The 18132-nt window shown below is 46.8% G+C and overlaps 1 protein-coding gene across 1 annotated transcript in view; it reads right to left on the reverse strand.

The window, feature by feature from the left end:
- Positions 1 to 7714: 7714 nt before the first annotated feature.
- ILRUN (inflammation and lipid regulator with UBA-like and NBR1-like domains) overlaps positions 7715 to 18132 on the reverse strand; it is a 37850-nt gene continuing 27432 nt past the window's right edge. Inside the window, exons 4-5 of the mRNA XM_085894359.1 lie at positions 8855 to 9246; positions 7715 to 8024 (exon numbers count right to left, since the gene is read on the reverse strand). Coding sequence (XP_085750485.1) covers positions 7983 to 8024; positions 8855 to 9246 — 434 coding nt within the window. The 3' untranslated portion in view covers positions 7715 to 7982. The remainder of the gene's footprint in view (positions 8025 to 8854; positions 9247 to 18132) is intronic.

Genomic DNA, 18132 nt, shown 5'->3' on the forward strand with positions numbered 1-18132 from the left:
CCATCCTTCTCGATGTCACTGCCCATGACGCATACCGATGTCTGTGCACAAATCCTTTGTCCCACTTTACATCTCATTTAATTAATTCACTGAAACTCGAGTTGCCTTTTGTCCCCAAATTATCAGAATCATGTCTTCAACACAAAACTTAACAAACCCAATCATTTTGGAATATATATATATATATATATATATATATATATATATATATATATATATATATATATATATATATATATATATATATATATATATTGTTGCGAATTTGCGCCCGCCGGCGTGAGATCGGCCGCTCGACTCGAATGGGGGCCGCCTCGCCCACCGGAACGGACAATTCTGTCGTGACCCTCTCGAACGACGCCGGGAGCCAGTCACGGGTGGGGGTTTAACCCCACCACGACCATGCCAATTGCCTACCCGCGCAGGATAGGGTTGCTCGCCAAATTCGATCTACCTAAGTACCTGCGCGGATGGTCGACCGGGCGATCGTAACTCGCCGCAGGCAGACTCCGGACACGAACTACTTAAGCGGTCCGTTCCGTGCTACAGTGATAACCGAGCAGTGTTATCGTCGGCCTCGACGGTTCCGATCAATTATCGGGCGTATTAAGCCCACTACGAACCCTTTACGTGAAGCAGGATGGAGGGTCAATTAAAAGGAAGGAGACGAAGCGCAACGGGCACAGCTCAACATGCAAGCACTTTATTTACATGACACACGGAGAGCACACATATACAGCCAAACAGTCAAAATGCACATATAGTAATTAAAACAAAAGCAACAATGCAGAGCTACAACCGAATAAGACCGACACACGGAAACACTTAAACAGTTCTACTTTACAAGACACGGCGCCACAAGATCCATACAAAAACCCCGAAAAGAAATGGCGACTTCCCTTTGGGCCGTCGAGTCCCTCTCCCACGTCCGTCGATGTGGTTGCGCCTGGCCGCGACTCCGTGCCCTGGCGTGGTAGGCGAGTCCTCTCCGACGTGCCTCGCGCCGGCACGTGTTGGCCGCTCGACGCCATGGACGGAGTTTCCGGCGCTATCCCAGCGCGGATAGAAGGGGGGGAAACCGTTGTTGCTCGAGGTCACGGTGTGGGGAATGGCAGATGCTCCGTCCCACCAGCGGGGTCTAGGGACCGCCCCACAGAAGATCAGGCCAGCGGCCACCACGAAGAGAAGAGTACGAGCGAGCCGGAAGACAGGAGGAAGAGAGCCAGAGCACCTCTACCAGCGCTCCGCCCGTGTCCGACTTTAATAGCCTGGGGCTCCGCCCTTCACTCCACCCCCGTTTTCGGCTCCGCCTCCCCTCGAGCTTCTTGGAGAAGCTTCTCGAAGGGGGCGTGCCCTCACGCTTTCCCTCCACCCCGCTTCGTCCGGGGACCGAGGGAGTCAGTTTTTGGCTTGAAGCTAGAGCGTTATTCCCCCAAAAAGAGGCCCCACCTTTTCTCACCTTTGACCTTTGACCTGCATTGCTCTTCCGCCACTCCAACGCGTGGGGAAGTCAGACAGGAAAAACAGGCGGGAAAAAATCCACGCGCCATCTTTGTGCCTTCTTCTTTCCTCCCTTGCGTTCTCGACGGTTTCCAACGTGGAAACCGTCGTAGTGTGGACCGTGGAGGATGGCGTTCGTCAGCGGGGGTAGTGGCGAAGATGGTGGTGGTTGTTCTGAGGGTGGCGGTTGATACGTGGTTGGTTCAAAATAAAGATAAAACAGAAAAACGGCTATCTCAAAGCGTCGCAGCCCGAATGAATCACATAAATTCCCTCGAGACAACGGATTTGGGCTAACTACACATGTACTTTAGAGATATCTCACCTACGGGACCTGAATGGTGGTTTGCGAATTTCCACAGCCGTAACAATATTATATATATATGTATATATATGTATATATATATATATATATATATATATATATATATATATATATATATATATATATATATATATATATATATATATATATATATATAGGATTTCCTCATCCAAAACAGTATGCCGACCAACGTGCAATTCTCATTCCAGCTCGACCAAGACCTTTTGAAGACAGTGGTGTGGTCAGTAGACTGTAGTCTGTATGCAGGATAAATTTCCTACCCCACAGGTAAGTATACCATTTCTCAATTGCCCAGACGCAGGCGAGTGCTTCCTTCTCCACTGTGGAGTACTTGGATTCACATTCTGTGAGTGTTCGTGAGGCAAATGCTACTGTTTCCTCTGGAGAGTCCTCATGAAGTTTAGTGAGCATTGTTCCAAGTCCATAATCACACGTCTGTGGTCACAATGGTGGTTAGAGTAGGGTCAAACAAAACAAGTGCAGGGCTGTTAGCAATCAATTTTTTACCCTTTCAAATTGAGTGAGTGCAGCCTCGGTCCACGAGAAGTGAGCATCCTTGCACAGTAAGGCACGAAGTGGCTCCATGACTGTTGCATAATTTGGAATGAATTTGGAGTACCAAGAAGTCAAACCCAGAAAAGAACGCAGAGCAGTTGCATCCATTTGGGGGTGGTGCTTGTGTTACTGCCACCAAATGTTCGGTGTTTGGGCTCATGCCTTTTTCTGAGATCACATGACCCAGAAAATAAAGTTCAGCCTTCCTGAAATGACATTTGTCATAATGCAGTTTTAAGCCTGCTTGATCAATACGATTCAAAACAGCTTGAAGATGTTCATCATGTTTCTCAGGAGACGAAGCAAACACAATTATGTCATCTACGTAACACTGGACACCCTCCTGGACAACTAAGATATGTGACGTCATTCGCTGGAATGCACTGGGAGCAGAAGCAAGACCGTAAGGAACATGGCAAAAACGGAAAAGACCCTCTTGTGTTATGAAAGCCGTAAGGTCTCCGCTTTCCTCATGCAAGGTCACCTGATGGTATGCACTCTGAGGATCAAGAGTAGAAAACATTCTCGCTCCCCAAAGTTCTGCGAATACCTCCTCAATATGTGGGAGTGGATGACTGTCTATTATGATCGCCTTATTGGGTTCACGAAGATCCACGCACAGTCGTGTACCTCCCGTTTTCTTATGCGAAACGACAATAGGTGAAACCCATTTGGAAGAATCAATTCTCTCAATGATACCAGTTTCTTCAAACGTTTTCACTTCTTGCGAGACAGCATCACGGACAGCAAAAGATAAACGGAAAAGCTTCTGCTGGATTGGCACCACATCGGGCCTTATCTTCACTCTGTGTACAAATCATTTTGCATAGCCAAGAGTTCCAATGACGTTAGGATTAGATGTCTGCCAAACTGATGTTTGATGCACATAGGTACTTAGCACCGATGCAGGAGTAACACATCCATGAACAATATTCAGTCTGAGAGCAGTGAAGAGGTCCATGCCAAGTATAGGTGTTCCAGAAAGAACAATACAAAAATCAACAGGCACAGAAACATGGTTGTGTCACACCTGTACTTGAAGATAACCAACTTCAGAGATCGTTTATTTTTAGGGAATTCACAAAGTGTAATTTTGGTTGTGCAAGAAGTGCATTCTTGAAATTCTGCAAGTAGGTAGATTCTGGAAGTATGGAAACAATTTAACCTGTGTCCACCAGCAATTTAGCTGAGCATGCCTGTCCATCAGGTGCGCAAAGACCGACATCCCAAAATAGGTTCCTTCTAATTTGTTCAGAGGTTTCTGTGTTTATGCTTAAAACAGTCACATCTGGCACAGTCACTTCCCGCACTTGATATGTGCGATCTTTACAGCGATATACTATGGCAAAATGTCCACTTTTGCCATAGCGCCTGCAATTTACATCTTTTGCAGTACATCTGGGGTAATTGGCTAAGTGCATTACAGATCCACAACGATAACAAGTACTCTCTTGGGGTACCTGTCGAGCTGGTGAAAAATTTGAGTTTGCAGGTTCATTTGATGTGTCCCTGTGGATGGGGTCACGTCTGCATTGTCCCACGCTGGTACGTGCTGGTATTGTATTTACATCTGGAAAGGACGTCGACGTGCCGCATGGAATCGCTTTTGCTTCCATTATGGCCGATTCAATTTGTCCCGCCATTACTAACGCTTTCTGCAGTGGAAGCTCCGGTTCCAAAAGCTACCGTTCACGTATACGAGCTGTAAGGGTTTTTTTTTCCACGAGCTGAGCTCATATCATTTCATCAGAGAGGTCACTAAACTCACAATTAACCGCAATCTCACGTAAAGCAGCAATGAACTGAGCAGTGGATTCACCAGACCTCTGTGCTCATTGACGAAACTTATATCGTTCAAAAACATCGTTCACCTTCGGCATGAAAAAGGCTGTTAATGCACCGACAGCAGCAGAGTACGTGTTCCCATCAACTGGGAGGGTATAGAATAAACGCTGCCTTCAGTTTCGAGGCAGTGTATAAGCAATGTGTGCTTCCTTACATCAGAAAGTGCGTCATCATTTACTACCAGCATGAAGTTCTCGAACATGCACATCCATGAGGTAAAAGGTATCGAAGACTCACCCGGACATGGTAAGGATGCAGCAGGTGGTGTAAGAGCAAGGTGAACCCATCCTCGTCACCAAGATGTGTAGTTAAATCAGCCCACAGGTAGATTCTTCAGCTCAACCGTTTTTAACGGCGTCTCCTGCTGCCATGACTCCACAACTCTCTGACGTCACTCTCGGTTCCGCTTCATCATGCATTCATTAATATTCATGTAACTCCCAATACCACACATACCTAACCGAACATATATTAAACGGCAAAGGAAAAAAATTTGGGAATGATCGAGGCAGCTATTTATTGCTAAGACACCGCCCAAGTTCTTTTTTATATGAAAAAAGCGATTATTTTCTAATCGATTTGGATCATTTTAAAGCAACTTTTACTTGATAATTTTTCTCTCCGAGGAGAGTTTCGGTGTTTCAGGGTGGGACAGACAGACAAATGACGATATATATATATATATATATATATATATATATATATATATATATATATATATATACAGTAGACGAGGCATAAGTCGGCAGCGTGTAACTCGTCACTTCGCCTAAGTCGGCAGCGTCAAAAAGTCCCGAATTTATCTCATGTTAAGTCCCTATGAATAAAGGGTCATCCCTCTGTAAGTCGTCATCTCTAAGTCGTCACTTCCTCTAAGTCGTCAGATGTTGTCCGTTCCCACGTAATGGAAACTCAAGTAAATTACCACTCCTAACTCGTCACACGGAACTGCTGCCTCGTGAAAATCCCGATTTCATGGAATCGTGATGCTCGCTCATTGGTGTACACCGCCAGTTATAGGCTATTTATAATTGCGTACACACGTTGATCGCACTGCAGGCAGGACAATGGCGACTAAGCGTAAGCTTACAACTAAAACCTACTAAGAAAAATACGACATTATCCAGTTTTGCGAGGCAAACCCACTGATGAAGAAAACAGCCATAGCTGAGAAGTTGGACATCAAACGGCAGACATTGAACGATATCTTGAAGAATAAGGGCACGATGTTTGGACAAGTGGAGAAGATCGCGAGGCCGGTGGTAAGTGTGAAACGCGTGAAATGTGTGTCCTTTGAAGATGTCGATGACACGCTCATCATCTGGTTTCGGCAAATGTCGGCTCAGCCAAATATTCGGTTGGACGGTGAAATGTTGCTGCTGAAGGCACGTAAATTCGCTGCGGACCTCGGGCATGATGATGCCGAGACCTTGCCGATGCACTGGATAGACAGATTCAGTGAGGTGGGGAATCGGCAAACTCAAGAAGTGCAGCGCATCAGGCAGCGTGGATTCGGCAGTGGTGCACGACTGGAACGATGGCAAATTGAAAGACATCTTGGAAAGGTATCAGCCTCAGGACGTGTACAATGCCGATGAGACTGGGCTTTTCTGGCAGATGCTGCCAGAAAAGTCTCTGGGGTTCGTTGGTCAATCCCATCATGGTGATAAGCAGGCGAAGTTGTTGTCTTACAGTTGTTCATTATCTTTACTTTTGATAAACTGATTCATGAATTCCATCTTTGCTTGATCACTTTCCAACTAACCAATGAACCCCCACATATGCCCCGAGGATTGCGTTTTCCTTTTGGTACAATAGCCGGCTCTCACACATACGTGTCCAGGCCACGCGCGACTTCATCCTTCACCCCACAGTCATCATGAATGTTCGCATACGCGTAAGTCGTCATTTTTTTCTCGGTCCCGATGGTGACGACTTACGCCTAGTCTGCTGTGTGTGTATATATATATATATATATATATATATATATATATATATATATATATATATATATATATATATATATATATATATATATAATGAATGTGCTAACTCTCGCTAAAATAGATTGAGGCCCTCAATATCAGACGAAACCAGGACCCTCCCTCAAAACATATCTCGAGCTTTTGATACAGTTTGGCATCCAGCATTAATCTCCAAACTCTCTGCCGATGGCATCAAAGTCCAACTCCACTCTCGAGTTACTGACTTCTTCGACTCACTTAACCAATGTGGCTCTCAACAGAATCCTTTCACCTCCTCTCCCTGCCAAGGTTGGAGTGCCCAAGGCAGTGTTCTGGGCCCAGTCCTATTCCTAATCTTCATTAACAATCTTACTCTGGAAAATCTTCTATTTATTTGATGATGACTCCACCCTTTGCCATGGTATCCCTCTTCTTTCAGATAGGCAGGCAGCAGCCTCTTTCCTCTCTTCAGACCTTCATAGTATCACAAGCTGGTCAAACACTTGAAATATGCCTTTCAATCCTGACAAATCTCACTCCCTCCAAAAAGGACCATCTGGTGAACTCTCCCATCTATTTTCTTAACGATTCCCTTGAAATTCAATCACTCAAACCTTTGGGTCTCACCGTCGGCCATGATCTTTCTTGGGCAAACAACATGTACAAATTCCCCTCCAACTGTGCTTGTGCTGTGCTTCCCCATTGTCTCGGGTCACTCACCTGCATTCGTTTTTTTTTCCCATTTGCGGACGCTTTCCAACAGTTGTGATTTTCCTGGGGTATCAGCTTCAATGTCTGTTGACACACAAAATTACCATGCTTGCCCATTCTCAGGTCGCTCATCTGCATTTTTTTTCATTTATTTATATTTTCATTTATGGGCATTTTCCAACAGTTCTGTGATTTTTACCGGTGTATCGGCTTCGATGTCTGTTAGCATGCGAAATTTCAACTTTCGACATTATCCAGAAGGTACCAAATATTGTTGCGGGGCTGGGTGTCGGTGACGAACACGACCGCTAGATGGAGCAGTAGAGTTGGCTCGACCGATCACCCGGAATGTATAGGTCATCACCCCGGATAACTCCGGAGCCGACGGGTCCCTCATCGGACCGAAGTTCGCCAAAAGGTCGACCACGATAAAATGCAGGCTTTCTTTGTCAGCCCTTTTCCCCTCTCTTGTCTGAGCGCTTCACAAAGTGTCACCAAACTTTTACTTACAACTCCGACATTTATTTTGTTCGGACCATTCAAAAGAAATCTTTTTTCAAAGTGTTTGCTAAGGTGGATGACGTCACAGCATTCTAGTGAATGGTGCTCCAAGCCCAACCATATGGGATTGTTATAGTCTCAATTTTTTCCTTTGTTCTATCAAATCACATACGACACCATCACTGGTCGCTGATTACTGTATTTGCAAGTATTTTTTTTAAATCAGCATTTTTGGTTGTTTTTATACCAAGGGGACGACACATGGTGTCAATAAAACACAAAGAAGAGTGAATATAAAAACAACCTTTCCTGGTAAATTTATTTAAACCAGAAATAATCTATGACAGTCTTTATACATGACGTTGGGTTGACAAATGCAGAAATGAAAATCTGTTTAAAATAAAACATGCCATTGGGAAATTCCTCAAAAGCAGCTTCTCTTCCATTGTGAAAAAGCCACAGCATCCTGAGCACAAAGCAAATCCAATAAAAGGTCATCAAGAGCAAATGCATGAGGTGTTGTGCCAGCATGATGTGGCCATCTGTAAAGGTCTTGTCCATCAGTCCAGGCACTGCTCAATTCCATCTGGGTCAGAATTTATCTGCAGCACAAGAGAATGAGAAGAAAATAATAATCAACAATTAATTTTCATACAAGATAATCAACCCCCCACCCCCCTAAAAATTATTACTCTGTGTTAAACTGTTCCCTAACTTACAAGCCAGTCATGCTTTTCACTCTTGGACCACAAACAAAATAGTCACCGTGATAGAATTACCATTATTTTAAGTCTTCAAATTTGCAACAATATTGGGTGAAGTTTTGCCAAAAATGAAGATTTGGTACTCCCTCATACTCCTGGATCCAGTTAGGAACTACTTTCATCATCTTAGCAGCACTCGCCAGAACTGAAAAATCCAAAACGAGTCACCTGGACAATAAAAATGGCTCAACTTCTGTTGACAAGTTATTTGCGGTGATTTGTGCGATGTGAAAAGTGTCCACAGGGCTAAATCACAAGGCCGAATGACCCGCATATGCCCAGCTGGCAAGCCAGGAAAACACGGAATAAACCACGTGTGAAGCCCTCGCTCTCTACCAGTTTACTTGTTGCCAATTGTCGTATGCACGATTGCGAACACAGGACTTCAGCTGTGCAGATGAAGTTTCTTTTTAATTTCAACAATTTGCCATCTCAACTACTTTTGATGGGAAAAATAAAATCCAAGGAAAATGTCCCGACGCCTTGAAAACTGGTCATATGCCAAGGCAGTGCAAATCCAGGATGGTTATTATTGGGCGATAACCACATTCAGCAGTGAAGTGTGCATCCCCGAGGCATTTTCAAGCAAATTTCAGACAAGTGGAAAAGGGAGAAGGAGAATTTAGAAAAGTGAAAGGAAAGCATAAGGTATCAGCAAAGAAACTCACCAAATTACACTGTACAGAACCTGGCAAATTTAATGGGGGAGAGAGACTTGGGTTTTCTGTCTGCGCCTTCGGCACAATAAGAGACGGTTCACTGGCGATAAGTTCATCACATTCGATTGTTTGACCATTTTTGCTCTCCTGTTCCCATGGCCTAGAGCCAAAAAGGACAGGAGTTGGTAGGTTTTCTGTATGGAAGATTCTTTCTGGACTTCCAACATGAAACGGAGCACCATTTTCCACTGGTTCTTCCATCTTCTGAGGTGAACCAAATGGGTTGTAGTCGGTTTTGGGCGTCGGGCTCAGAGAAGCCGGCTCACACCCGAGGGATGACAGTTGCTGTGTGACACCCAGCAGTCCTCCGACTTCAACAGAGATGATCACCCAGATTACATCTGAAAAACAACAACAATATCAAGATTAAAACAATATCAAGATTAGAGAAGAGTAATTACTATGCAACAGAAGCTTTGTAAAAAATAAAGCACAAGTACTCACAACAACAACAAAAAAAAAGACAACGGAGAACAATTTGCATGCAGGAATAGGGTTTAATCAAGATGTTAGCACAATCCTGTCTCCATTGGCAAAAGGTGCTCCATAAATGCAATTATTACCACCTCTGGCACTGAAGGTGGACGGAGGTTATGTTTTCACCCATCTGCCTGTTTGTATGTGAGAAGTACATCTCAAAAAGTTATGCATGGATTTGGATGAAACTTTGTGGACAGGTTGGGTGTGTGACAAGGACTGATTTGACTTTGGAAAAGATCTGGTTTCAAGAATTTTTAAAAGCAATTCCATCAAAATTGAGAGATGGGGCCAAAAATTATATATATACATATGTACATACATACATACATACATACATATACAGTAATCCCCTGTTTCTCGCGGAGGTTACGTTCCAAACCTCCCCGCGCTAAGTGAAAATCCGGAATGAATGGATGCCTCCCCCAAAAATCGATTCGTCTGGTCTGGTAGGTTTGGGAGTGATTGGGTTTGAGGTTCCGGAGGTCGACTAGTCTGGTCTGGTCGGTTTGGCAGTGATTGGGTTTGAGGTGCCGGAGATCGATTAGTCTGGTCTGGTCGGTTTTGAGGTGCTGGGTATGAGCAGTGCTCGTCCAACGGCGGCAAACCTTTTTCCTTCCCGAAGCATATATCGAGCACCTTTACCTTAACCTTCTCCTGGAGCATCCCAGGACCTTCCTCTGGCGCTTCGGTTCCTTGCCAGAAGCCTTAGAAGGTGCAGGGTGTTTGGGCGGCATCGTGGGGCTTGGAGAAAAAAACGTAGAAAATATTCGAAGTTCACAAGTGAAACTTTGTCTCGTGCGTTGTGTGACTGGTCAAGCACCACGCGTTATGATTTATTGCTTAAATAATTTATATTTTATACATTATTACCGCGGTGTACCGGGGGAATCCGCAGAAAAAAATTAGTTACATTCCAAGGGAAAACCCGCGATGAACCGGGGGCGCGATAGGTGAACCGCGATGAAGCGGGGGTTGATTGTATATATGTATATCCATCCATCCATCCATCCATCCATCCATCGGGGCCACACTCTATACAGAACGTTGGTGCTGCCGAAGCAGTTTCCTTGGCTATTGGGCACAATCCTGGACGGGTCGCCACTCCGACACAAATATATAGCATGATATTTCAAAAAGTTGTGGATGGATGACAAAACTTGGTGGAGGACATGATTAGATGACACAAACAAGGTGATGAGATTTTGGTTAAGGTCCGGATAAATTTTTCGGCCTATCAGTGGGATACAAAACGTAAGCTGCTAACCTGGAGGAGGTATGTGCTCTACCGAGTGCCATTCTAGAGATTATTGGAAACAGTACAGCACCACTCGATCATGCGGATATGTTCCACCAATCCTCGTGATCGGCTGAAAGACGATGCAGATGCAATAGAAGCCAATGGGAATAACAGGGTTTGGTTCGACATCATTTCACGTTTCCTTTCAAAAAATTGGTGCTTTTATCCTTCAATAAATATAATGTAATGACTGATATATTCTATTATTCCATTTATCTACCTATATAAAGCACTGTGCATTTGTCTGTCCACCTTCATAAAGACAATTTAAGAAGGGTTTTAAAGGGTTAATCTTTTAACATGACTGTGTTCACTTCTTTTTTTTTTAATCCTGAAAAATATACCAAACTTGAAAAACATTTTTCAATAAAAGAAAAAACGTCTCTTCCATTGGAAATGTAGATGGTGAAGCACAACTGGGCATCAATGTCGGTGTACAGAAAGTTCAAAAAATAAATACAAGACATGAGGTGAAATTCACTGCACATGATGTGCAACGCACGCAGAGTAAAATGAGTGTTCATTGATGCACATAGGATGTCTAATAAATATAGAAGAGTTTAGGCCGAGGTGTCAGACTTTGGCACGCTCACGAGGCTGTACCATCAAAATGAAACAGCTCAGAAGATAAAGAAAATAGTCACATTTGTACATGTAGCATTTTAAAATAACGCTTCTTGCAACGAAACATCATATCTTCCAGTGTCATCTGGAAAAATATGGATAGGGCTCTGATTTAGCCGCTACTCCACAACCCTCAAAACCATCCAAGCGCAGGCAAGTGAGCCATACAGAAAATTTGCTGCAATAATTCACTTCTTCGAGAGATGGATAAAGAAAGAGAAATAAAGAGTAAAAAAGATAAAAGAAAAGAAAAAGCAAGAATCAGAATGAATAAAGACAAATGTGAAAAAGTAGAAAGAAATGTGAAAGTGACAAAGAACAAAGATGTCGGGAAGAATCCGGATCGATAGATAGATAGATTTCAGCAGTTACTTCCCAAGCTCAAACACAGCAACAGCTTTTTTCAGATTGTGACCTAATTAACAAAAAACACCTGTTTTATCATAACTTGAATAATGTTCCTCCAATTTTTATGATGTTGAGTTTTATGGATAGTGTAGATGGGGACATTTTCTTTATTTACACTCCATCCCTAAATGTTGAAGGTCAAATGGTGGCTATATATATATATATATATATATATATATATATATGTATATATATATATATATATATATATATATATATATATATATATATATATATATATATATATATATATATATATATATATGTATATATATATATATATATATATTGTTGTGGTTGACCAAATTCGCAAACCACCATTCAGGTCCCTTAGGTGAGATATCTCGGTAAGTATATGTGTAGTTAGGCCCAAACCCGTTGTCTAGAGGGAATAAATGTCATTCATGCGGGCTGCGACTCTTCAGGATAGCCGTTTTTCTTTTACTATCTTTATTTTGGACCAGCCGCCATTATTACCACCACCAACCACGTCTCAACAGCCATCACACAACAACCACCAACCACAACGCCGCTTCACCACAACCGCCACGACCTTTACCGTCACAACTCGCCACCATCGCATCACTGTCATCTCGCGCCACTCGTGGGCACCGATGCTGGACTTGTGCGGGGCGCGCACCGAGAAGCGTGTTCAAAAACATCACGGACTTTCCGCAGAAAAACGGATCAAAAACGACTCACGCCCACTTTTGTTCCGTCCAATCGGTGAGCGAGGGGCGATTTGGCCCCGCCTCCAGGGCGTTGGAGGGTGGTCGCTATATGCAAATTCATGGATCAAAAAGCATTCACGCCCACTTTTCCTCGGGCCAATGGGGAGCCAGCAAGAGAGGTGAAAGGTCGGAGGCAGAGGGTCAAAGATGAAAGAGCGAAGCCACGGGGCTTATAAAAACGACTGCGTTCGTCAGAAGAGGGCAGTTCGCAGTTGGGAGTTCGCAGTTGGCAGTTCGCAGTTGGCAGTTCGCAGTGGGCAGTTCGCAGTGGGCAGTTCGCAGTTCGCAGTTGGGAGTTCGCGGAGCCGGTGAAGAGTTGGGACGAGAGGAGACGGAGAGGGCGATCGGACGAAGCTGTGGAGAGGCGGCGGCGGCGAAGGCGGTTGAGGGGGTGCTCGCGTCGGATTCGGGGAACTGCGGAGGGAGAGGCCGGCGGCGCGACCGAGGTCGTGGTGGAGACGCTCGTCGCGGGACCCGAGATTTTGTGAAATCCTCCTTTCCCCGAGCATCAGCAACCCCCTCCTGTTTCCCCCCGCGCTGAGATAGTGCGACAAAAGGGGGCCCCCTTCCCACCCCCTACCAGACACTGTCCGCGAGGCCCGCGGAGTTGAGGCACCACCGCCACTTCGCGTCTCATCATCAGACGGGTAGGCCCGACACGGTCTCGGCCCCAGGCCCGCCTACCCCCCTCATCCTGGAGGGTGGTTCTCTTTTCTTTTGCTTTGGGAATATGTGTTGTCGGCGCCGTCTGTGAAGTAAAATTGTATAAGTGTTGCCGAGTGCCCGGTAGTCGGATAGATCTGCATTGTTGCATTTGCTTTTTGTCTTCTTCTTTTATATGTGCTTTTGGTGGAATTGTATACGTGTGCTTTCCGTTCATCGCGAAATAAATGTGCTTATTGTTGAACTGTTTTCCCGCTTCGCTTCGTCATTTCTTTCATTGAATCCCCATCTTGCTTCACGTAAAGGGTTGGTTGTGGGCTCAGACGCCCGATAATTAATCGAACCGTCGAGGCCGACGAATAACACCGCTCGGTTATCCCGATAGTACGGAACGGGTCGCTTAAGTGGCCCGTGTCCGAAGTCGACCTGCGGCGAGGTGCGATCGCCCGGTCTACCCTCCGTGTGGGTACTTAGGTAGGTCGAATTTAGCGAGCAACCCTATCCCACGCGGGGGCCGATTGGCTCGATCGCGGTGAGACCGAAAGGTCCACCCGTGACTGGTTCCCGGCGTTAGTCCGAGAGGGTCACGACTGGATTGTCCGTCCGGTGGGCGACGTGCCGCGATTCGAGTTACGTGGCCGTGAATCCGCAACAATAATATATATATATATATATATATATACATATATACATATATACATATATATATATATATATATATATATATACATATATACATATATACATATATATATATCTTCTTCTTCTTCTTCTTTCGGCTGCTCCTGTTAGGGGTCGCCACAGCGGATCATCCGTATGATCCGCATAGTGATTTGGCACATGTTTTACGCCGGATGCCCTTCCTGATGCAACCCTGGTCGCCTCTTACGACACAGGGATATGGTACACCTATTTTAACCGGGGTATACACCGGCCCAGTACACTGGTACTCATTTCGCCGACCTCGGAAGGATGACAGGCTGAGTCAACCCCCTGGTGTATTAATTCAGTGGCCCAACAGGGCTTGAACTCAGGACCTTTTGAATCCCAAGCCGCTGCCCTAACCACTGCACCAACACCAGGCATATATATATATATATATATATATATATATATATATATATATATATATATATATATATATATATATATATATATATATAAATATATAAATATATATATATATATATAAATATATATAAATATATATATATATAAATATATATATATATATAAATATATAAATATAAATATATAAATATATATATATATATATATATATATATAGTGTTATGGTTGTGGAAATTCGCATTACACCATAAAGGGCCCTCAGGTGAGATATCTCTAAGTACATGAGCAGTTAGCCCAAACCCGTTGTATAGAGGGAATTTATGTGATCCATCCGGGCTGTGACGCTTTGAGTTAGCCATTTTTTCTGTTCCATCTTTTATTTCAAACAAACAGCATCTCAACAACCACGCCATCCCCACCACAGCGACAACCACACTACAACCATGCCACCTCCACCATCTACGCTACCACATCTTCGCCACTCGCCATTCAGTAGGCCCTGTGCGGTTACGATCTCCAGGAACAAACCAAAAACCAACAACGATGCTCGGGGGTTTTCCCGCCTGTTTCTCCCATCGAAATTCTCCGCGCTCGGTGTGGGGGAAGTGCAATCCGAGCCGGGGGTCAAAGGTGAGAAAAGGTGGGGGCCTCTTTTTTGGGGAATAATTCCCTGGCTCTGAGCCAAGACTGACTCCCCCGGCCCCCGCACGGCGCAGGGTGGAGGGGGAGCGAGAGGTCACGCCCCCCTTCGAGAGGCTTCTCCAAGAACCTTGAAGGGAGGCGGGGCCGAAAACGGGGCGGAGCGAAGGGCGGAGCCCCGCGCTACAAAAGGCGGACAGGACGGACCTTGAGGAGTTGTTGGTCGAGGGTTGTTGGACGAGTGTTGGTCGAGTTGTTGGTCGAGAGTTGGTCAAGAGTTGGTCGAGAGTTGGTCGAGAGTTGGTCGAGAGTTGGTCGAGTTGGTTCTTCGAGGCTTCCTGTCTGCTTGTCTCGTCGGGGGAAGAGTCCTGCGCCCGCGGCTTGGCGAGCGGCCTGTCACGAAGGCACGGAAGGGAGACGCGGCAGCGCCGGTTGTGAGGTGGACCTGCGCGTCCGGACGAGAAGTGCCGGAGAGGGTTCGCCGGCCGCGAGAGGTCGGGGCCAGGCGCGACCACGTTGACGGTGGTGGGAGAGGGGCTCACCGGCCACGAAAAGGAAGTCGCGACTTCTTTTTCCTTTTCCTTTGCTTTTTGTGTAAATGTCTGTGGGTGGCGCCGTCCGTCAAGTAGTATTGTTTTAAGTGTTGCCGTGTGTTCGCGTATTCGGTCGTAGCTCTGCATTGTTGTTGTTTTTAAATTGATATATGTGCATTTCTGATTCTGTTTGGCTGTAAATGTGTAATCTGTGTCTGTGTGAATAAAGTGCTTGTGTGTGAACTTGTTCCCCATTTCGCTGCGTCCTTCCCTTTGTTGAATCTCCATCTTGCTTCACGTAAAGGGTTCGTAGTGGGCTTAATACGCCCGATAAATAATCTGAACCGTCGAGGTCGACGATAACACCACTCGGTTATCCCGATCGTACGGAACGGGCCACCCAAGCGGCTCGTGTCCGGAGACGACCTGCGGCGAGGTACGATCGCCCGGTTTACCATCCGCGTGGGTACTTAGGTAGGTCGAGTTTGGCGAACAACCCTATCCTACGTGGGTGGCCGATTGGCACGATTGTGGTGAGGTCGAAAGGCCCACCCGTGACTGGCTCCGGGCGATAGTTCCCGGAGGGTCACGACTGAATTGTCCGTCCGGTGGGCGACGTGCCGCGATCCGAGTTACGTGGCCGTTCGCACACCGGCGGGCGCGAATTCGCAACACTGGTGTCAGGAGTGGGATTGCGGCCCTGTGTGTGTGGTGTGGTGGCGAGTGTGCGCCTCCCAGCACGCCATGTGTGGATGAGGCACCGCGTGTGAGTGTCACCGCGTGTGCGAGTGCAAGGGGGACCGTGTGTGTAAGAGAGCGGTACGAAAGGGAGATGTCGGTCGGCATGCGGGAGCACGCAGCCGAGTCTCCCGGTGTGAATGTGATGGAGTGGTGTGTGTGTGTCGTGACATGCAGGTGTGCGTGGGTGGAATGGCGACGAAGATGGCGACAGAGAGACGAGGGCCGGGTAGCGGCCGTAGATGTTTTGAGCACCGTGCCGGGTTCACCCAGCAGCGAGCGCGAGGTCCGTGCTGTGCAACGCACGAGGCCGCCACGTGCTCGCTTGCGGGAGTGAAGCCCGGTCCGGAAACGCCAGCGGTGGATGTTGCCGATCCCACAGACGGACAAAGTTTAGGCAGGACAACGGATTTGCACCGGATGGGTTCTCCACGCGGGTGTGTGTGTGTTAAGCTCCAACGGGCAGAGCACATGTGTTTGCGTGGGGAACCCCTCGAGACGTGGGGCTTGTTTTTTTATGCGCCGGGTGACGTCATGGCTGCGTGTGGGGTTGGAAATCAGCAGGAGGGTGAATCCCTGCCGGATGGTACCGTCCAAGAGGGACGAGGGACGCGAACAGCTGCCATGACGTCACGCTAAAGGTGCGCGGCTGTGAATTGTCGCGCTGGTGTGCAGGTTGCGAGTTACCGCGCTGGTGCTGCGCAATAAAAAAAAACAAAAAAAAAACAGCAAGCCTCGCTTTCGGGTGAACAGGATTCCTGGGCAAGGGGTGGATGATCCCCTTGGGCAGGGCACAGGATGGAACTAGTTAGGGGGATGGGTTCGTGATAGCTCGACCGGCTTAATGGGGCAGGGGTAAGTCCTCATGGGGCCCGTGGAATGGATTAGGTAGAGGGATTGTTAGGATGGGAGATGGAAATTGTTTTTTTTTGGATATTTTGAGGACAGAGACAGACTGTGGATGTGTAGAGGGGACGTAGTTTAGCTACGTAGTGTTAAATGGAACGTGCTATAGTTTAAGGGACGACGTGGGAGCACGAGTTAGTTCGGGGATGTAGTTAGAAGGATGGCAGAGTTCAGCGGTGTGTGTGTTGAAGGGTTGGTGAGATGAGGTGGAACGTGTGCTTGTTGAGTGAGTGAAGCGAATGTGGAATGCATGGTGCGATGAGTGATTGGGGGGGGGAGTGACTCCCGCCCATGGGACCCTTGGGGTCAGTGTAAAGTGAGTTAGGGGGTTAGTTAAATTGACAAAATGGAGGTTGTTTTGTTGTTGGTGGGAGTGTAGGCTCGAAACCCATTTGGAGGGGTGCAGGAGCCCTGTTGACTGGCTGGGAGCGTGGCTGCGAAAGGTGAGTATCGCTGAGTGGGTACCCCGGGCACCAGGCGAGTCGGCCGTAGTAGGCCAAGGGCCCATGGGGGGCCAGGATAGCGTAGTGGGCACGGGTGCGCCCGCATGGTGCAGGGGCCTGGGGAGCCATTAGCCGCGTGGGCAGTGTTGTGGGCACGGGTGACCCTCGGAAAGGGGCCCGGGAAGCCAGTCTGCCACGTGAGCGTTTCAGGGGAGTCGCCATGGAAGGCACTCCCCGGTATTTAGGGAGCTGGTAGGCTCGGAGGCAGTGTAGTGCCTGGGGGTGCCATCGTAGGAGAATCGGCAGAGGGTAGTGCCTGCCAAGGGGAGCCACGCGTCCCAGCCATGAGACCGTGTTAGGGCACGGGAAGAAAATTGGGGGTGAGGTCCGAAATTGTGAGGACACCAACACAGGCGACGGGAATCTGGGTTTATAGAACCAATACTTTAAGCGAGAGGTGCTTGTTGAAAGCCCCGGGGTAGTTTAAGAGTTAATGGTTAGAGTAGATTAGGAAGTGTACCCCTCCGCACCATCCATCCCTTCGCTCTCGTTGTGGGCCGCTGGACCCACTTTGTGTTATAGATCGCTGAAGTCTGGGGAGGCCATCCTGAGGCTTCGTTGGGCCTCGACACAGGACGCTAGCTCTCCCTTATTCCCCTCCGGGAAGGGAACGTAGGGGTTGGGAGTAGGCGAG

This window comes from Eptatretus burgeri, chromosome 1, assembly GCF_056783735.1.
Source record: "Eptatretus burgeri isolate ZD-2024b chromosome 1, Ebu_testis_v1, whole genome shotgun sequence".
Lineage (NCBI taxonomy): Eukaryota > Metazoa > Chordata > Myxini > Myxiniformes > Myxinidae > Eptatretus > Eptatretus burgeri.